This window comes from Erinaceus europaeus, chromosome 18 (genome assembly GCF_950295315.1).
Source record: "Erinaceus europaeus chromosome 18, mEriEur2.1, whole genome shotgun sequence".
Lineage (NCBI taxonomy): Eukaryota > Metazoa > Chordata > Mammalia > Eulipotyphla > Erinaceidae > Erinaceus > Erinaceus europaeus.
The window spans coordinates 76,926,248-76,944,286 of NC_080179.1; the positions used below are offsets into that span (position 1 = coordinate 76,926,248).

General features: G+C 40.4%; 1 protein-coding gene across 5 annotated transcripts in view; it reads right to left on the reverse strand.

Moving 5' to 3' along the window:
• UNC13C (unc-13 homolog C) overlaps positions 1 to 18,039 on the reverse strand; it is a 413,239-nt gene that overhangs the window by 122,753 nt on the left and 272,447 nt on the right. For all 5 annotated transcript variants that reach the window (XM_060178197.1, XM_060178195.1, XM_060178196.1 and 2 more), the window contains exon 17: positions 9,701 to 9,786. In XM_060178197.1, coding sequence (XP_060034180.1) covers positions 9,701 to 9,786 — 86 coding nt within the window. The remainder of the gene's footprint in view (positions 1 to 9,700; positions 9,787 to 18,039) is intronic.

The following is an 18,039-nucleotide window of genomic DNA, read 5'->3' on the forward strand; positions in this document are numbered from 1 at the left end:
TCGAGCCCCCGGCTCCCCACCTGCAGGGGAGTCGCTTCACAGGCGGTGAAGCAGGTCTGCAGATGTCTGTCTTTCTCTCCCCCTCTCTGTCTTCCCCTCCTCTCTCCATTTCTCTCTGTCCTATCCAATAATGACGACATCAACAATAATAACTACAACAATAATAAAAAAAAAGAGCAACAAAAAGGAAATAAATATTTTTTTTAAAGTTTGACTTCTAGTAGAAGCACATCTATTAACTATTCCAGGTTTAACAAAACCACCTGAAGCGAGCTGATTGCTGCAAAACAGACTGAGCGCATGCTCTGCTCCCCCAGACCTGACAGAGGAAGAGAAATCTGGCGAACATGAAAGCAAACGCCATCCCAAAGGGGACATTTCCAGATTACAACCATTAGAATGGTTAAGCCAGGGCAGGCAGGGGCAAGAAGACACACATGTTTCTATATATTTATACAGAAACAAGAGGGATGAATCAGTAATTCTAAGCCAAACTTGCAAATTTATGAGTTGGGTGACATTTTGCCCCACCTCCACTCAAATTCATCTTTTCCGTTCTCTTTGTAATATTAGCTCTTCCCTGTTCTCCTCTCTCAACTGTCTACTTTTTCAATTGATCCTAAACAAGACTCCATTCAACTTTTAAAAAAAATTTATATTTATTTATTTATTTTCCCTTTTGTTGCCCTTTTTTTATTGTTGTTGTTATTACTGTTGTTGTTATTGCTGTTGTCGTTGTTGCATAGGAGAGGGAGAAATGGAGAGAGGAGAGGAAGACAGAGAGGGGGAGAGAAAGACAGACACCTGCAGACCTGCTTCACCGCCTGTGAAGCGACTCCCCTGCAGGTGGGGAGCCAGGGCCTTGAACCGGGATCCTTATGCCGGTCCTTGCACTTTGCACCACATGCGCTTAACCTGCTGCTACCGCCCGACTCCCTCCATTCAACTTTCTATATCACCATATTACATTGTTAATGCAGTGCTATAAATATTTTAAAGTTTAAAAGTATAACTTGACACATAGTAATTTTGTTAAAGTAAAAGTGAAATATTAATTTTATAACAGAAAAATAGAATGAGATGTATCTGTATCTCAATTTAAAACCCATATATTCCCAATTCACCCAACTACTAGGAGATTTGAAACAAGTGTGAGACAATTTCTTTTTTCATCACCTTGTTATGAGAATGTATTTGTTGAACTAGGAAGATGGATCACATTTCATTTAATTGGTATAGTGGCTTTGGGCCCATCTGTGCTCCTGCCTTTGCTGACGTTAGCAGTGAGCTAGACACGCTGTGATACTCTTTCAGAAATGTCTGTACATTGACAGAATTTTGTAAGGAAGAGTAAGCCAGTTCTAATGAAGAGGTAAATGAGAACAGCCGTTGACCTGAAACCAACTGTTCCTTGTTCTGCATCAATATTTCCACCTGTACCCACCCTGTGATAACTATAAAAAGGCGGATGAAAAATTATTGAGGTCGCAGACTCTCCCCTTGCATGGAAGGGTGTCGGCGGCCCGAGCTTAAGCTTGCTAATAAAGGCTCTTGCTACTGCATGTGATTCTGGTCTTCTTTGTGTGAGATCGGGACTCGAACCTCTGGGCATAACACTCTGTAACACTGTGGGGTATGGAATGATACTAGGTGCACAGAACTTAGAGGGAGGAAGGGTGACAATGTGATAGTGAGTGTAATGCAGTATGGAGGCTGCCGTGTTGAATCTACACAGGATGATGTGGTTTCCTGGGGAAATTGTGTTGGCTCCAATTTGAGCTTTAGACTTCAGTTAAATGTTGTCAGCCGTGTTTGGTACACGCTGTAGAGTTTCAGTCAGAGGTGACCTACAGCATCAAACAAGACTTCCTCCTTCTAAGGAGTATGAAGTTTTTCATGTCTGTCTCTATACTTACATTATGGTTGTGATCTGGGGTGAACCGTAAGTTTGTATTGCCCTAGGAAAAAAGGTCGGCTCATTTTGACTGCTTGCAGAGAAACCGTGGGAACGAGCTCACAGTACCAACGCTTCTGTCAGTGCTGTGGGGGCTGAGCAGAAACCCAGGCTGCTGTGCACATGGCAAAGCAGAGCAATCCAAGGGGGCTACTTCACCTGACCCAGACTCTATCCTGCAAGCCCCTTGTGAGGAGTCAACTTCAGTTTTACCAACATGACCTTCTGCTTTTTGTTTCTTAATCCATTTACTCTTCACTTCTAGTTGTAGAAGTATTTTCTTCCTCTGTATACAGGCATTATGTTCAGATCTGAAAGATCTCACCAGATTCACCCTCCTAGATTTTGTAAATCCCCTGCATTCCTAAACACACCCCAAGCCTGCTATTCACACAGGATATACATCTTTAAGTTTTACTTGTTCATTCTTATTTTCATTTATTTATTTATTTATTTTTTTTACCAGAGGGGGACTTGAATTTGGGACTTCAGAGCCTCAGACATGAGAGTCTCTTTGCATAACCATTATGCTATCTACCCTCAGCCCTAATCATTTTATTATTTTTTTTAACTTGAACAGTCCTCAGCTCTGGTTTATGGTGGTGCTGGGGACTGAATGTGGGACCTTTGGTGCCTCAGGCAAGAAAGTCTTTTTGCATAACCACTGAGCTATCTTCCCAGCCCTAAGTCTAATTTTCTGCCTGTCACTCCTCTTTCTTCTACTAAGAATAGATAGGAGAGGGTGATAAGGAGACCAGTCTTTTTTTTTTTTAAAGATCAAATCTATTCTATGGCATACTGACTTTGGTGGAAGATAATTTAAATGCATGTGCCATCACAACCGTTTTTCTGTCTAGGGGGATTCTAATTTGGGGCCTTTGCTCTGCAGGTCCAGCTTCCATGCAGGCTTCCAATGCTGGTTCTCATCAGGCACCTAAGTCTGGGTGTCGGCCAGCTGGTATTATAAACCCACTTCCTATCCATCTTCTAGGAAACCTCCTATTCTTTCCTCTGTGCAGTCATTTTCGGCTAAATCTGTATTCCAGCTAGACTCATCCATGATCACTGTTACATTTAAGTGATTTCCTAGTGTTACAACTCAAAAGGTCTGTCATTTGCTACTCCTAGTGTTACAACTCAAAAGGTCTGTCACTTGCTACTCCTAGTGTTACAGCTCAAAAGGTCTGTCACTTGCTACTCCTAGTGTTACAACTCAAAAGGTCTGTCACTTGCTACTGCTTGCTGTTCATGCTGATCCTGAATTCAACTGGGCAGTCATGCTAATGGCTTTTTGTATTTTTTTCTTAACTCTTCCTCAAAGTCAGCTGTAAGGCCTAATTTCCTTCATGTGTTTACATCAGTGTTGACAGAGGCTAAACATTCCTATATTATTATTATTGAGAAGACAGTCCCATACATGGATACACCTGCTTTACCACACACATGACCCAGGTTCTAGCCTGACCCTGACAACATTGCAGGAAATGCTGGCCTCCCCCCACCTCTGCTGCCCCCAATGTCTATCTGCCTGTAGAAGCCCTGGAGACAACAAAAAGATAAAACTTTGAATAAATAAAATGAAGTCATCATTCAATGGTTAAAAACAACTGCCCAAAGTAGACCATTGAGTCGAAGTAACTCATGGACATATTCCAAGGCAGGTAACAATGGTCTGAATACATACTGAAAGTATATGCTCATGAGTTCTGCCACCTGCGACTTAGCGTTGATTAAATACTCAGAACTACTCTGTTCTGGTATTATAGAAGTCAGTTTCCACTGTGCTTGGAGTTAGGAAAAAAAATGAACCTTTAAGTAAAACTTATTACTACAGAAGTTATTACATATGTCAATAGGAAAAGATCAGTATGTGAATACCACTGAAATGATCCTTTAAAAATACTGTCTTTGGAAGCCTTGTGATATGTCTTTTTGTCAGTCAGATCAATAAAGGTGCACTCCTCCGACAGAAGAAACAGGTCACAGGTAGCCTTGCCTGTGACAGGTTTCAGCCTTCACTACAGCACTAGGGTTTCTCCTCTCTGTCTCTCCACCTGAATGAAAAATGTCACAGAAGTGGTAAAGCTCAGGAAAGGAAAATAAAATAAAGTTGCATTTCTCTTAGGAGCATATTTTCTGTCACTTTTTTTTTCTTAAGTGAGAGAGAGGGAGAGAGAGACGCAGAAGGGGCCTCATGCATCAAAAATATGCCCTTCACCACTGAAATCAATCCCCAAAATGTCTTTCATTTTCTCTTGAAAATGCTAAGAACTTTATCTTAAAGAGTACAACTTGAGAGTCGGGCAGTAGCACAGTGGGTTAAGCGCACGTGGCGCAAAGCGCAAGGACCGGCGTAAGGATCCCGGTTCGAGCCCCCGGCTCCCCACCTGCAGGGGAGTCGCTTCCCAGGCGGTGAAGCAGGTCTGCAGGTGTCTGTCTTTCTCTCCCCCTCTCTGTCTTCCCCTCCTCTCTCCATTTCTCTCTGTCCTATCCAACAACGACGACATCAATAACACCAACAATAATAACTACATGGGCAACAAAAAGGGAATAAATCAATATTAAAAACAAAAAGTGGAAGAGTAAGACTTAAAATTGGCATGGCTTTTCTTGAGGAGGTTCATTCTAAAGTCTTTCTAATGAAATTGTGATGAAAAGGCCTTAAGACATGGGACGGATCCTTCGCCCCAGCTCACTGTTGCCAGTGTAGTTTTCAAAAATATAGTTCTCGCCTATGCAATGAGTTTCTCCTTCAAGAACAAAAAGTGTTCAGTCAATTCTGCTCATCATTTCTCCTTCAAGAACAAAAAGTGTTCAGTCAATTCTGCTCATAAACAAGTACCTCAATGTAATATGTATCGGCAGGGCCATCGGCTAGGTAATTACGCCTTCTCATTTCAAGAAAATAATTAGAATGTACTTGCCAGGGCATGTGGCAGCTCACCGGCAGTTTCTCTAGTCCGCTGAGATATCTTTCAAAGAGTCAAGTAAACAGTAAGCATTAAGCATATCAGCAAGAAAATGGAGTGGAAAAGGACAAAGGAAAGATGATGATAAGACAAAGCAACTCCCACTCCAAGACGCTCTGTAGCTAGGATGTTGAAAAAGAGAAGACATGGAGAACAACACAAAGCTAGGGAAGTCACCACTGGTTTTTCAGATTTACCGCCTTAGTTTGCTACCTCTGTCCCTTCCACCATTGTCTGCGAGCTTATGGGTCCTAGATCACTTTGATGGGGTTTACAGTTAACTGTATTTATACACTTTTCCCACATTTGGGAGCTACTTTCTGCCCTGATCCAGCTTTCTCATCCTATTTCCAACTCTGACACCATCTCTGCAGACAATAACTTTGGTCCACCTGCATGTTAGCTGTCAGGCTCAGGAAAAACTAGTAAAGTCATGGGCCCCTTGGAATAGACCTAAAATAGACCTACTGGCTTTTCCCAAAATGGAGACCCCAAATTGCATCTGCTATATTCTTGCTTTTAGGTTCCTGATCATTTAACAATTTGTTTTGCTTTATATCTTAACGCTTTTTCAACCACCAAGTTCCAGACGCTACCATGATGCCAGCGAGACTTCCTTGGGCAGACGACCTCACCAATGTATCCTGGAACCCCACCTCCCCACAGCCCAACACCACTAGGGAAAGACAGAAACAGGTTGGCGGTGTGGATCCACCTATAAGTCCTCATGTCCAGTGAAGAAGCAATTACAGAAGCCAGACCTCACACCTTCTGCACCCCATAATGACCCTGGGTCCATGCTCCCAGAGGGATAAAGAAGAAAGCTTCCAGTGGAGGAGATGGGATGCAGAATCCTGGTGGTGGGAACTGTGTGGAACTGTACCCTTCTTATTTCATCATCTTATTGATCATTATTAAATCATTGAAAAAAAATAAAAGTCTGAAACCCAAAACAAAGCACAGAAAACTCATTCTCATTTTCTCTATTTCATATGTGAGAGTACTAAAATGAAGTTCAGAAGAATTAAAGAATTAACGATTACACACACAAAATCAAATTAGAAACTAGCAAAGTATTTTCTTGGATAATTTTTAAGTGAAATCACAAAGGTAAATATTATATGATATAATGTTCCCATGCAACAAAAATGATGTGAATTAGATGGAAAACATCCTAAGATTTGGCAATTGTTTTAAAGTTACAGGATATATATATATATATATATATATATATATATATATATATATATGCCTTAGATAAAAGACTGAAAAATTCACTGAGGTAAATACTCATGAATATTTATTCTTTAAAGGTCAGAAATATGAATTAAAAGTCAAAAAAAGAAGTAAAATGAATTGTGTGCATATAATAAAATGATCAACTCTTTTTACTGAGCCCTGCAGTCGAGGCCGCCTTAGTGCAGTGTTGTGCTCCCTTGCCCCTCTGCTTATGTCTCTCTCTGAAAATGTCAATCCAGGAAAAGCCCTGGCAGTGATGAGAGATTAATCACCTTTGACTCTAAGTCTACCAAGATTCCCCCCCCCCCAGGATATACACAGAATAAAGGACAAAGAACATAAAACAAGAACATCATATTATTCAAGATGCTCTGAAGAATGCTAATAATCAGAGGTAGAAAACTAAAGGACAGGCTAACAGCCGAGGCTCTGGTTCCTGTGACAGCAGCTAGCTACTGAAATGACTCTGCAACTCTTGAGTCTATGTGCCAACATCCACAATGAAAAAGAAAAACACAGCTGTGGGACTCGGGTGGCAGCGCAGTGGGTTAAGCGCAGGTGATGCAAAGCGCAAGGACCAACTGGTGTTAAGGATCCCGGTTCGAGCCCCCAGCCCCCACCTGGGGGTGGGTGGGGAGGGTCGCTTCACAGGCGGTGAAGCAGGTCTGCAGGTGTCTGTCTTTCTCTCCCCCTCTCTGTCTTCCCCTTCTCTCTCTATTTCTCTCTGCCCTGTCCAACAACAACGACATCAGTAACAACAACAATAAAACAACAAGGGCAACAAAAGGGAATAAATAAATAAATAATAAATAACATAGCTGTGTGGCCATGCAGGCTACAATTCTGTTCACAAATTTGGGAAGTGGTAGCATCACAGCTAGTTAAATAAATAGCACTGTTAGGGTAATTGAGTATAAAACTAAATTAATTTCTTCAAAGTTACCTATTAAAGGAAACTGTTTTCATGTACCCTGAAACAAAGAATTTTTGCTTGTGCTTTACAGATTTTAATTAAAGCTTTCAATGACCTAGGCTAAGTGGGTTCTTACTTCTCTTCCAGGAATCGTAAACTATATACAACAAATGGAACTTTCAAGATGAAATAAGTAGCTAATTAACTTCTCACTGAGGTAATATTGGACTTAACCTTAGTATTCATGGAGTCTCTCTGCAGTGTTTTGTGTTTAAAAGATTACTTGTAGAAAAGAAAGTTGGAGGGGGCAGGAAAAAAGGGGAGAAGAGAGGGAGCTTTTAAAAAATATGTATTCACTTACTTTTTTAATGAGAGAACCAGAGACTAAAGGATATGGAACATAGGATACTGGGGTCTTCACGCTTTTAAGTCCAATGCTCTACCCACTGTGCTGCCATCTGGACTAGAATTAAAATGCTTTTGAATTCAGACTATTTCATAGGAAGAGTTAATATAAGAAACCTGGCAACTAGAAAGGAATCCATGTAAAAAAAAAATTGTGTTTTCAACTAGTGCAGCTGTGGGTAGGTATGAGGAGATAAAAGGAAGTTACTTAAAAAAAATTAAAAAAAAAAAAAAGGACTGTTAGAGCTTTGCCTCCTCAAGTAAGGGGTGAGGGAGAGGAGGTTGAAGCTGGATGACACAAACGGCAAAGCCATACGCTGTCCAAAGGAGATATTTCATAGGCTCTGTAGCTCACCTTCTCAACGGCAGGATGACTCTAACAAGGCTTCCTTCTCACTAAGTTTCAACCCTGGGCTGACGTATGGGGGAAATGGGCCCAACATGGAAGAAATGAACAGATGGGAGCTCATAAAAATCAACAGACTCTGTAGAAGGACTGGAATGTGAGCAATCAAACCCATCCCAGATGAGACTCCAATACAACGAGCAAAACACCAACTGCCTTGAGGATGTCTCCAGTTTTCTGTTTTTCAGAGCATCTGTTGAAGGAGTTTTCTTTGCAGATTATATAATAGATATTCTAACAATGTCTAGAGGTTGTTGAATATGTCTAGAAAAAAATGCCAACTGGGAATGATTCCCTGACTCAAATATCATGGACATAATCAAATAGTAAAAGAGGAGCACCCATGTCCTCTTTTGGATCTCCGAGAGGTGGGTAGTTTGCCATCATAAAAACAATACTGGTGCCAACAGTTAAGCAGCGAAATCAGTTATCCAAAAGGAAATGCATTTTACAGCAGGGAAGGAGCGAAGGAGCTGGCTCATTGAGCAGACTGGTAGACACATATGTGCATGAGTCAACTGCACTCCCACTTTAGGCAGCCAGAAGAGAAATGGAAATTCTAACTTTCACAAGATTTTGTTACACATGTATTTGCTTTAAAAGTATTCATTAAATAAGATCTTCTCATCCCTGAGCTTTATTTTTTCCTTTTAGTTAGAGAAAGATAGAGAAGGAGAGAGAAAGAAGGAGAGACAGGGAGAAAAAGAGAGACAACGCAGACAGCACTGCTCAGCTCATGAAGACTTCCCCCTAATAGTTGCTTCTATGTAGTCAGACATTTGTATTTGGTTGATAAGGGCTTGTAGAGCACACAGCTTACCATGCGTGAGGACAGGTGGTCGAAGCCCCCAGTCCCCTTCTACAAGAGGAAAGCTTCATGAGTAGTGCAGTAGTGGAGAAGGTATCTTTCTCTCTTTCTCTCTCTTTCTCTTTCTCTTTCTCTTTCTCTTTCTCTTTCTCTTTCTCTTTCTCTCTCTTTCTCTTTCTCTCTCTCTTTCTCTTTCTCTCTCTCTTTCTTTCTCTCTTTCTCTCTCTCTCTTTCTCTTTCTCTTTCTCTCTTTCTCTTTCTTTCTCCTTCTCCTATTTGTCTTTTCTTTCTCCTTCTCCTGCTCTTTCTCTTTCACTTCCTCTTCCTCTTTCTCTTTCTTTCTCTTCTCTTCCTCCCTCCTCCCCCTTGTTCTCTCTCTAAAAATAAATAAATGACAAGAATGATGAACATTATTTATTAATGCATTAATAAAATCAAACATGCATCCAAAGTGGTCCCCCAACTTAGTGTTCTGCTACTGAAATGATTCTGAGTGTTCTTCCCTGTACAGCAGGCTAACACAGCAATTTGCTTGCAGGGACAATGGCTAGAGCCCCTCTCCCCACCTGCAATGGGGAGGCTTCGCGTGCAGTGGAGCAGGCTAGTAGATGTTTCTCTTTCTCTCCCTATCTCCTCCCCTCTCCATTTCTCTCTATCAAATAAAACAGAAAGAAAAAAATGGCCACCAGAAGCAGTGGATTTATAGTGTAGACACTGAGTCCCACTGATAATTAGTGGTAAGAAAAAAACAAAGCCTGAGGGCGGGGGCAGACAGCATAATGGTTATGCAAAGAGACTCTCATGCCTGAGGCTCCGAAGTCCCAGGTTCAGTTCCCCGCACCACCATAAGCCAGAGCTGAGCAGGGCTCTGGTGTGTCTCTCTGTGTCTTTCTCTCTGTGTCTATCTCAAAAATTAAAAAAATAAATAAATAAAATACTTAAAAAAAACAAGCTAAAAAAACAGACGTACAACAATACTCTATTAAGAATAAATGTTTGCAGTTACCTTCTAATGCATATTTCATGTCCTGAGCAAAAAGTGTCCACATGATGTCAGCACTGACTTTTCCCATGTTCAGCTCCTGAGGAAACCTAAAACCAAAACACAGTGTTACTGCACCACAAAATATAAGGAACCTATAATAAAATAAAACAACCTCCCCCACTGTAGGTGCACACTTCAGGCCCTATATTCTTTGATTTGTGAGCTGTCTCTTTCACAGGTCAGGAAGAAAGTTATACCCTAGAGTTTGTGGATAAAAGCAATAATTCCAGTACAAAATAATGATGTTTAGGTCTGTTGAAGAAAGTCTACGGATAAGCTCTGGTGTTTAAATAACACTGCAGTTTTAGCAGCCACTCCATTTTTCTGTTTCAAATTTGAGGTTAGATCTATTTGAGGGACTGATAGCACGTAATACCCCAAATTACAGCTTACGCTCATCCATTTGTCGTGTGTGTGTGTGTGTGTGTGTGTGTGTGTGTGTGTGTGTGTGTGTGTTAAGCTTCCATTTTCTGTTCTCTTAAAATTATTCTCTCCACCCCCCATACTCCCCCACTACAAAATCCATTATGGTAGACCCATTAATCAGAACGCTAGAATTACCAAAAAGATTTATATCTTATTTTTTTCCTTTTCTTTTGTTTTTTTCGTTTGTGATTTAATACTGGTTTACAAAATTACAAGGTAACAGGGGCACAACGTTGCACCATTCCCACCACCAGAGTTCTGGCTCCCCAAGCCCTCTACTGTAATGTACAGCCTTCTCCCAAGGTAGCAGATATGGGTAACTATTATGTCAACAACTATCTGTCTATATTTGCCCATTTTTTCAGCTCCCATCTTCTCTTCCTTTCCAAGTCACACCAACACCTATTATTACATCCAAATGTCCCTCCCTTTTATCTCCTCTCTTTCCAGTTCCATCAGGAAGTGTTCAGAGCACTGTGGACATCTTAACCCATCATTTCTCCTCTACTAGGAGGATGGTTAAAAAAAAAATCTTTTTTTGGGTGCAGAAGGTAGGAGTTCTGACTTCTGTAATTTCTTCTCTGCTGGACATGACCAGTGACAGGTTGACTCACACCCCCAGTCTGTCTATTTTTCCCTAGTGGGGTAGGGTTCTGGAAACCACAGTTCCAAGACACACTGATGGGGTCAACTGCCTAGAAAACAATTTGTATCTTCCATCATAAAAGCTCAAAGACCAAGCTCTTACTGCTGTGGAATATACATTCTGCTTATATATTCAGGTTCAAACCTAGCACCATTTTATAAACATTCTAAAATAGATTAAAATCAAAAGGAATACATAACAGTGGATACGGATTATTAGTGTAATAATTCTACACGTGGACGAAGGGGAAGAGGCTGTGCTGGTCATTTAGAGGAAGTGTGATAAGAATTAAAGTTAGTGTACAGTTTGGAAAGAGGATAAAGCTTAACTGGCGAAAGAGAAAAAGATCCACAGTCCAGTTAATGGTTGTAATTAACCTAAGAAGAGACTTCAAAAATATTTTCTTTAATCTGAAAGCTTCAACCACATAACATAGTGTTCCTGCCTTTCCTTCCTTTTTTCTTAATATTTATTTATTTATTTATTTTTTGTTGCCCTTGTTGTTTTTATTATTGTTGTACTTATTATTGCTGTTGATGTTATCGTTGTTGGCTAGGACAGAGAGAAATGGAGAGAGGAGGGGAAGACAGAGAGGGGGAGAGAAAGACAGACACCTGCAGACCTGCTTCACCGCCTGGGAAGCGACTCCCCTGCAGGTGGGGAGCCGGGGGCTCGAACCGGGATCTTTACACAGGTCCTTGAGCTTGGTGCCACCTGCGCTTAATCAGCTGCACTAACCGCCCAACTCCCTCTCATTCCTTTTCTCTGTGTTGACACAATGGGCATCTTGACTAGAAACTAATTTTCTACAATTTAAACAATTTCCTCTGTGCAAGTCCTAGCTGTGTAATTTGGTGGGCAAAGTCAACGAAATCCAAAAGACTGACATGTGATTTCTTCTCTGCTGCTTAATTAACTTTCCCAGGGGAACAGAGAGTCATCTTTCTAAAACTCAGCTTCGTCACGTGTCAAATGGGATGGTGGTAGTAGTGATAACGTTGTAATTTCGAACATACAGGAAAGTCGTGAAGAGTAAATGAGATTTCACAACAAAATTTTTAGTACAGCCGCAGGCACATAGAACATTTAATGAATCTTGGAGGCTGAAGATAAAAACGTTCTGACCATCAGTGACACATACAGGAGACTGAGCATGTAACTTACATTGATTCTAATGTGAAACATTTTGAAGGGACATGTGGCTTTCTGCTGAATGTCTCTTTGCGCATGCATTTAGCTTCGTTCAGCTGTGCATCCCTTCTTTTTTTTTTCTTTTTTTCTTTCTTCAGTTAAACTGATTTGGACTCTCTGGGATCAATTAAAACGAAAACTGCCCCAAGGCTTGTAAGTCAGAGAGCGTAACAGCCCCTCCCTGGGGGCAGCCATATTGCTATTGTCTGTTAACTTTGAGGGAACCAATACAGGATCTTCATTTTTGAGGACCTTAAACCCTGGGCTGGGAGGGCTGGACAGTGAGGAGAGTACAGTGGACAGTCCTCCCCCCACTCTCCCCTTAGACCTATAATAAATACTATAAAAACCGTCATGGAGAGAGTCAGGCGGTAGCGGTAGCGCAGCGGGTTAAGTGCAGGTGGCGCAAAGCACAAGGACCGGCCTAAGGATCTGGGTTCGAGCCCCCGGCTCCCCACCTGCAGGGGAGTCGCTTCCCAGGCGGTGAAGCAGGTCTGCAGGTGTCTGTCTTTCTCTCCCCCTCTCTGTCTTCCCCTCACCTCTCCATTTCTCTCTGTCCTAGCCAACAACAACTACATCAGTCATAAGTACAACAATAAAAACAACAAAGACAACAAAAGGGAATAAATAATAAATAAATATTTATTTAAAAAATTAAAAAAAAACCCTCATGGTGTTTATCTGCCATTCTATGTATCTGTGTTCCTTTACTAAGGATACCTGCCTTCCCCCTTTGTAAAATACAATCTCTTACATAGAAAACTCATAAATAAGTACAGACTTACATCACCCTGATTTGGTGTATAGCCAGAGCCCCACTCCTACTTCTTTGAAGTCTCTTTGGCAGCCTATGCTCCTAGGCAAGTTTCCCAATTCAAATTGCTTTCAAGCCAATGAACCTCCCCCCTTACTTATAACTGTGTCTTTGAGTGGTTTGGTTTTTTTTGTTTTTTGTTTTTTTTTTATGACAATAGTTTGCTAGTTTCTAGGAAAAAAAAAAAACTTGTCAAGGGCAATTTTTACAGATTCATGCAAGTAAACTGATTTCACAATCTCAAGTTACACACTTACATTGTATATGCTAATCACAACTAAATTGCACACTATGATACACTAAGGACTGAAAAAGGTTTTAACTATCTATAACATAGGAAGTGTTGTGGATATGTGAAAGTTGAAACGTGATTTATTCATGTTCCATCTAAATTGGAGCAAAAGAGATTTCGTCTTTTCTTACAGCTGAGCCTTATTCTGTTCTGCACACATATCACAACTTCCTAACCCACTCACCGGGCACTGGGCGTCTGGCATGTTTCCAGACTTTGGCCTTGACAAAGAGTGCTGCTGCAGTTGAACAGAGACCTCTTTGGATTCGAGTTTTGTGTTCAGTTGATGCAAATATTACTTCACTTAGTCTAGCATTTCAAAGCAGAGGTTTTATGAAATAACTGATCCATTCTGACATTATTTGGAAAGTCTCCTGTTGTTAATTTGCAGCAATTGATACCATACATAAATGTTTTAAGCTTTTAATCCTAGGAGACGCGACAAATTAATTACCCAATTTATTATCTTAAAATTTTCTTAGTGAAATGAGGAAACTACTGCAAAATTTGATAATGCTGATTCATTAGTCACAACAGATAAAATTAGAGTCCATTAAATGTAAACCATCATTTTATATTCAGACTTGGTTTTTGAAGAAAACTGTGGTATTACAATGAATAAGCAGTGATTCGTACATGTAACTGAAGTCTCTTTACCATAGAATTCAAGAGACAACTAATTTGATGTGCTTTTATGCATTGTTAGAATAAATCAGTTTTTGTTAATAAGTTCAGCGTTTAAGAACGGTTGATATGCTTGAAGGAAGCTGTCAATGCCATGTAAAGAGAGAACAGCCAAGAAGAATGAATATCAACGATCACTTATAATTATAAACTAGACTTGTAAGTTAAAGTTGTATTATAGGAAAGCCAAAACATATAACATCACTGTTAGGGGTGAAATTCTGTGTGGGTATTTGGAATGTGAATTATTTAATTTAATATTTCCCAAAGTGATAATTTAGTCTTTTCTTCCAATGTCATTTAATGTCACTCCTTATTTTTTCTTTATTGACATTTATAACCTAAAGCACTATTTTAATGAACTCTGATCTTTAAATTAAATGCATATTAAATTAAAACATGAAAAAGAAAGTTGGGGTGGATCTGGCTATTGTGATTAACTTTCTATAAGACATTAAAAATGCTAGGGGCAGAGCCAAGATGTCGACTTGGAGACAACACCTGGTGTGAGCTCTGTAAGGAGGCTGTTTTCAATCTGGGAAGTTCAGGTGAGGGTGAGAGTTCTGGGCCAGGGGTGGAGGAGAAGTGTGGGGGTGGGTCAGGGTGGCACCAATGAAGAGCCCTATAATTCATCCTTGGGCTGGCAAACAGAGGCCAAAAAGGACAAAGGAAACAGGGATTCATTCAGCTGGGAGCCTTTGGTTTTTTTTATTATTATTATTATTTATGCTTGTCCCTTTTCCCTCCTCTCCAGGTTGACCAAAATTAGCTGTTGTTGCTTTTTCCATTAATAGGTGTGCTACCCATTGTGGGAAGAACTTGCTTCTCTCTCTCTTTTCTTTTTCTTTCCTCCTAGCTGGTCAGAAAAATCTATTTCCTTTAGCTTTTTTTCTTTTCTCTTTTTATTGCTATATTCACTAGCACTCATTTGTGAATTATCTTGTAGAAGTCTGACGTGGAGTGTACTCTTTCTACTCTCTCCTCCTCTATCTCCCTGTGTCTCTCTCTTTTCTCTTTTCCTTTCTCTCCCCAGTATGTCTAGAATTAATAGTTGACAGTTGATTTTGGTAACTGTCTATTCTTTACTGTGGCTTATACTCACACAACACAACAACTGAAAGACAACAGGATAGAAAAACACAAACCACGCCAATAAAAAAAAAAATGGTTAAATTGAGAGCAAATAAAACTGCTACTGCAATGAATCAGGACAGGAACCAGAAAAAAAATCCAAGTAAACCAGAAGCAACTATAAATAAGAAAATTATCCAAACAAAAATTGACCTATTAATCACAGAAATGAGGACAGCTACTGAGGAACAGGATAACAGAATAAGGGAAACAACAGTTGAGATCCTCAAGGAAAATACTAGCTACCTTGAGGTAGTTAGAGAACTGAAAGCTAAAATAGCTAAACTAAAAGGCCAGTTAGCTGAACAAGCTAATACTGTAACTGAGCAAGGTAAAAAAATATAGCTGAACTGAAGAAGGAAGCTGAGGGACGGGAAAGCAGACTAACAGAAGCAGAAAACAGAATCAGCCACAGAGGATGAGCTAGAGCCAATAAGGAGGTAAAAGAGCTAAAAAAAAAAAAGAGAGAGAGAGAGATTGAGAGACACTGTAAACAACAACAGAGACATATGGGATGATCTCAAAAGAAGTAACATTCACATAAATGGCCTGCCAGAGGAAGAATGAGAAGAAGGGGAAGTAAACATCCTCGAGGAAATAATAGAAGAAAATTTCTCAGCCCTAAACAAGAGAAAGAATATTAAGATTCAAGTGGTCCAGATAGTCCCAAAAGAATCAACCCAAACCTGAAGACAACAAGACACATCATAGTTAAAATGAAAAGAAGCAACGATAAAGGAAGGATCCTAAAGGTTGCAAGAGAAAAGATGAGTATGGGATGATCCCACTCATAAAGAGAAGCTGAGAAAGAAGAGCAGAAAGGGAAACTCAAAGCACCAACGTTAAAATCTCTGGATGGAGGGTGAAGGTGGATGTTCAGCTTCACTGTTAGGGACAGTGAAGGACACTGTTAGGACACTGTTAGGGATCTGAGGGACACAGACTGTTGGTGGCAATATACACTCTTATTAACTTAGAGTCTCACAAATCACTGTTTAATCAATGTGAGAGGGGAAAAGTGGTTTGAATGTCACAAACTTTTTGATGCCTAGACCATAGCTCTTACTATATTATATGTTCCTTTAGTCTACGCACTTAAAACTTAAAAGAGGCAATCAAATTGAATTTTAACAGTGGGCTCAAATTGTTAATACATTTTAATAATTACTTATTCTTTGAAATATGAAATCTCATAATAACTTAGACCAGGAATAACAGAAACAACTGGTAGCGTTACTTTATAAGATTCAGCTATATGTAAATAGCCTAAAAGGACATAAATTACGGTGACATCTTGTATGATACAGCAAATCCTAACAAAGGGATTTTCAAAGTTAACCCAATTGCTAAATAATTTGATTACAGCAATAACTATCCATTGCCTTCCTAAACCCTAAGTCAGCAGGAACCTCCCACTTCCTCTATAGAGCCAATATTTCCCCCAGTCCTGGAACCTCTAGGGTGAGGCTCACTTTTCTACATGCTTCTCTCAATTCATACCAAATGATATTGCATCTGCCAATCCCAAACTAATCAATGCAATGAGTACCACCTCAGCATGCTTCACTTCAGACTGTATCCAGAGACGTCAGGTGTGGAATGTCAACTCTTCAACCCCATTACTTAAGTGAGACCCTTTCTTTCAAAGGATCCTCTAATTCTATTTCAGATGCTTCACTTACTCACAAAGTCCCAAAACCTGGATACCGATCAGGTCCCATATGTTCATGTATAACCACAAATTAGGGCAAAATGTATACCTGGAAGCTAAAGGGGACATATACTTGCAGTGAGTCAGTATCTGCGGCAAGCAAGGAGAAAGACCTAAAAAGACACCATCAAGTTCCTAATGAAATAGTGTCTACTTAGACTTAGACACCCTCCTCACCTACTTCCTATTACACTTCCCTCACTCCAAAGCTAACCTTATCAAAGCAAGGACTGCAAAAGCTGAATAAGGGCAAGAGACTGGCATTGATAGGGTTTACAGTCAACACTATTTATACTCCTTTCCCAGATTAGGGAGCTACTCTCTTCCCTGATCCAGCTTTCTGGTACTTTTTCCAGCCATGACATCATCTCCCCAGATAATAACTTGGATCCGCCTGCATATCAGATGTCAGGCTCAGTTAAAAACAAAACAAAAACAAACAGACAAACAAAAACACTAGTATAGTCATGGGCCCTTTGGAATATAACTAAAATAGGCCTACTAGCTATTTACAAAACAGTGACCCCCTAACTCTTCATCTGCACTATTCCAGCCTCTAGGTTCATAATTAGTCAACAACTTGTTTGGTTTTATATGTTAACTGTTGTTTCAGCCACCAGGTTCCAGATGCTACCATGATGCCAACCAGACTTCCCTGGACAGACAACCCTTCAATGTGTCCTGGAGCTCAGAGCTCTAGGGAGTGAGAGAGACAGGCTGGGAGTATGGATCCACCTGTCAACACCCATGTTCAGCGGGGAAGCAATTACAGAAGCCAGACCTTCCACCTTCTGCTCTCCATAATGACCCTGGGCCCATATTCCCAGAGGGATAAAGAATAGGAAAGCTACCAGGGGAGGGGGTGGGATATGGAGTTTTGGTGGTGGGAATTGTGTGGAGTTCTATCCCTCTCAGCCTATTTTTTGTCTGTGTTTCCTTTTTATAAATAAATATTTTAAAAAAGCAACAATGTACAATGCTTTGCTGAAAGTAAAAAATGAAGCAAGCAAGTAGACAGACCCAATAAGATGCCATAAAGTACCTAATGAAATAGTTTCTACATAGAGCTAGTTACTCTCCTCACCTACTTCCTATTACATGCCCCTCAATCACTCCAAAGCTAACCTTGTCCAATAAAGCAAGGACTACAAAAGCTGAATAAGGGCAAGAGACTCGTATACTTTAATGACTCTTTAGTCACTAACAGGCCTCCCCATCACTTGAGGCCCTAAACAGGGAGTACTGGGATTCCCACACAGACATGATGGGCCTAGACCTCTAACAGATCCCTCTAGCCGCTGTCACAGTCATCTCCATCAGGAACGACATAATGGACCCCTTTGTGGGCCCCTATAGGACCTTGCCCCCAATATGGATCAGCAATGGTAGGGAATGGTCTATTCTT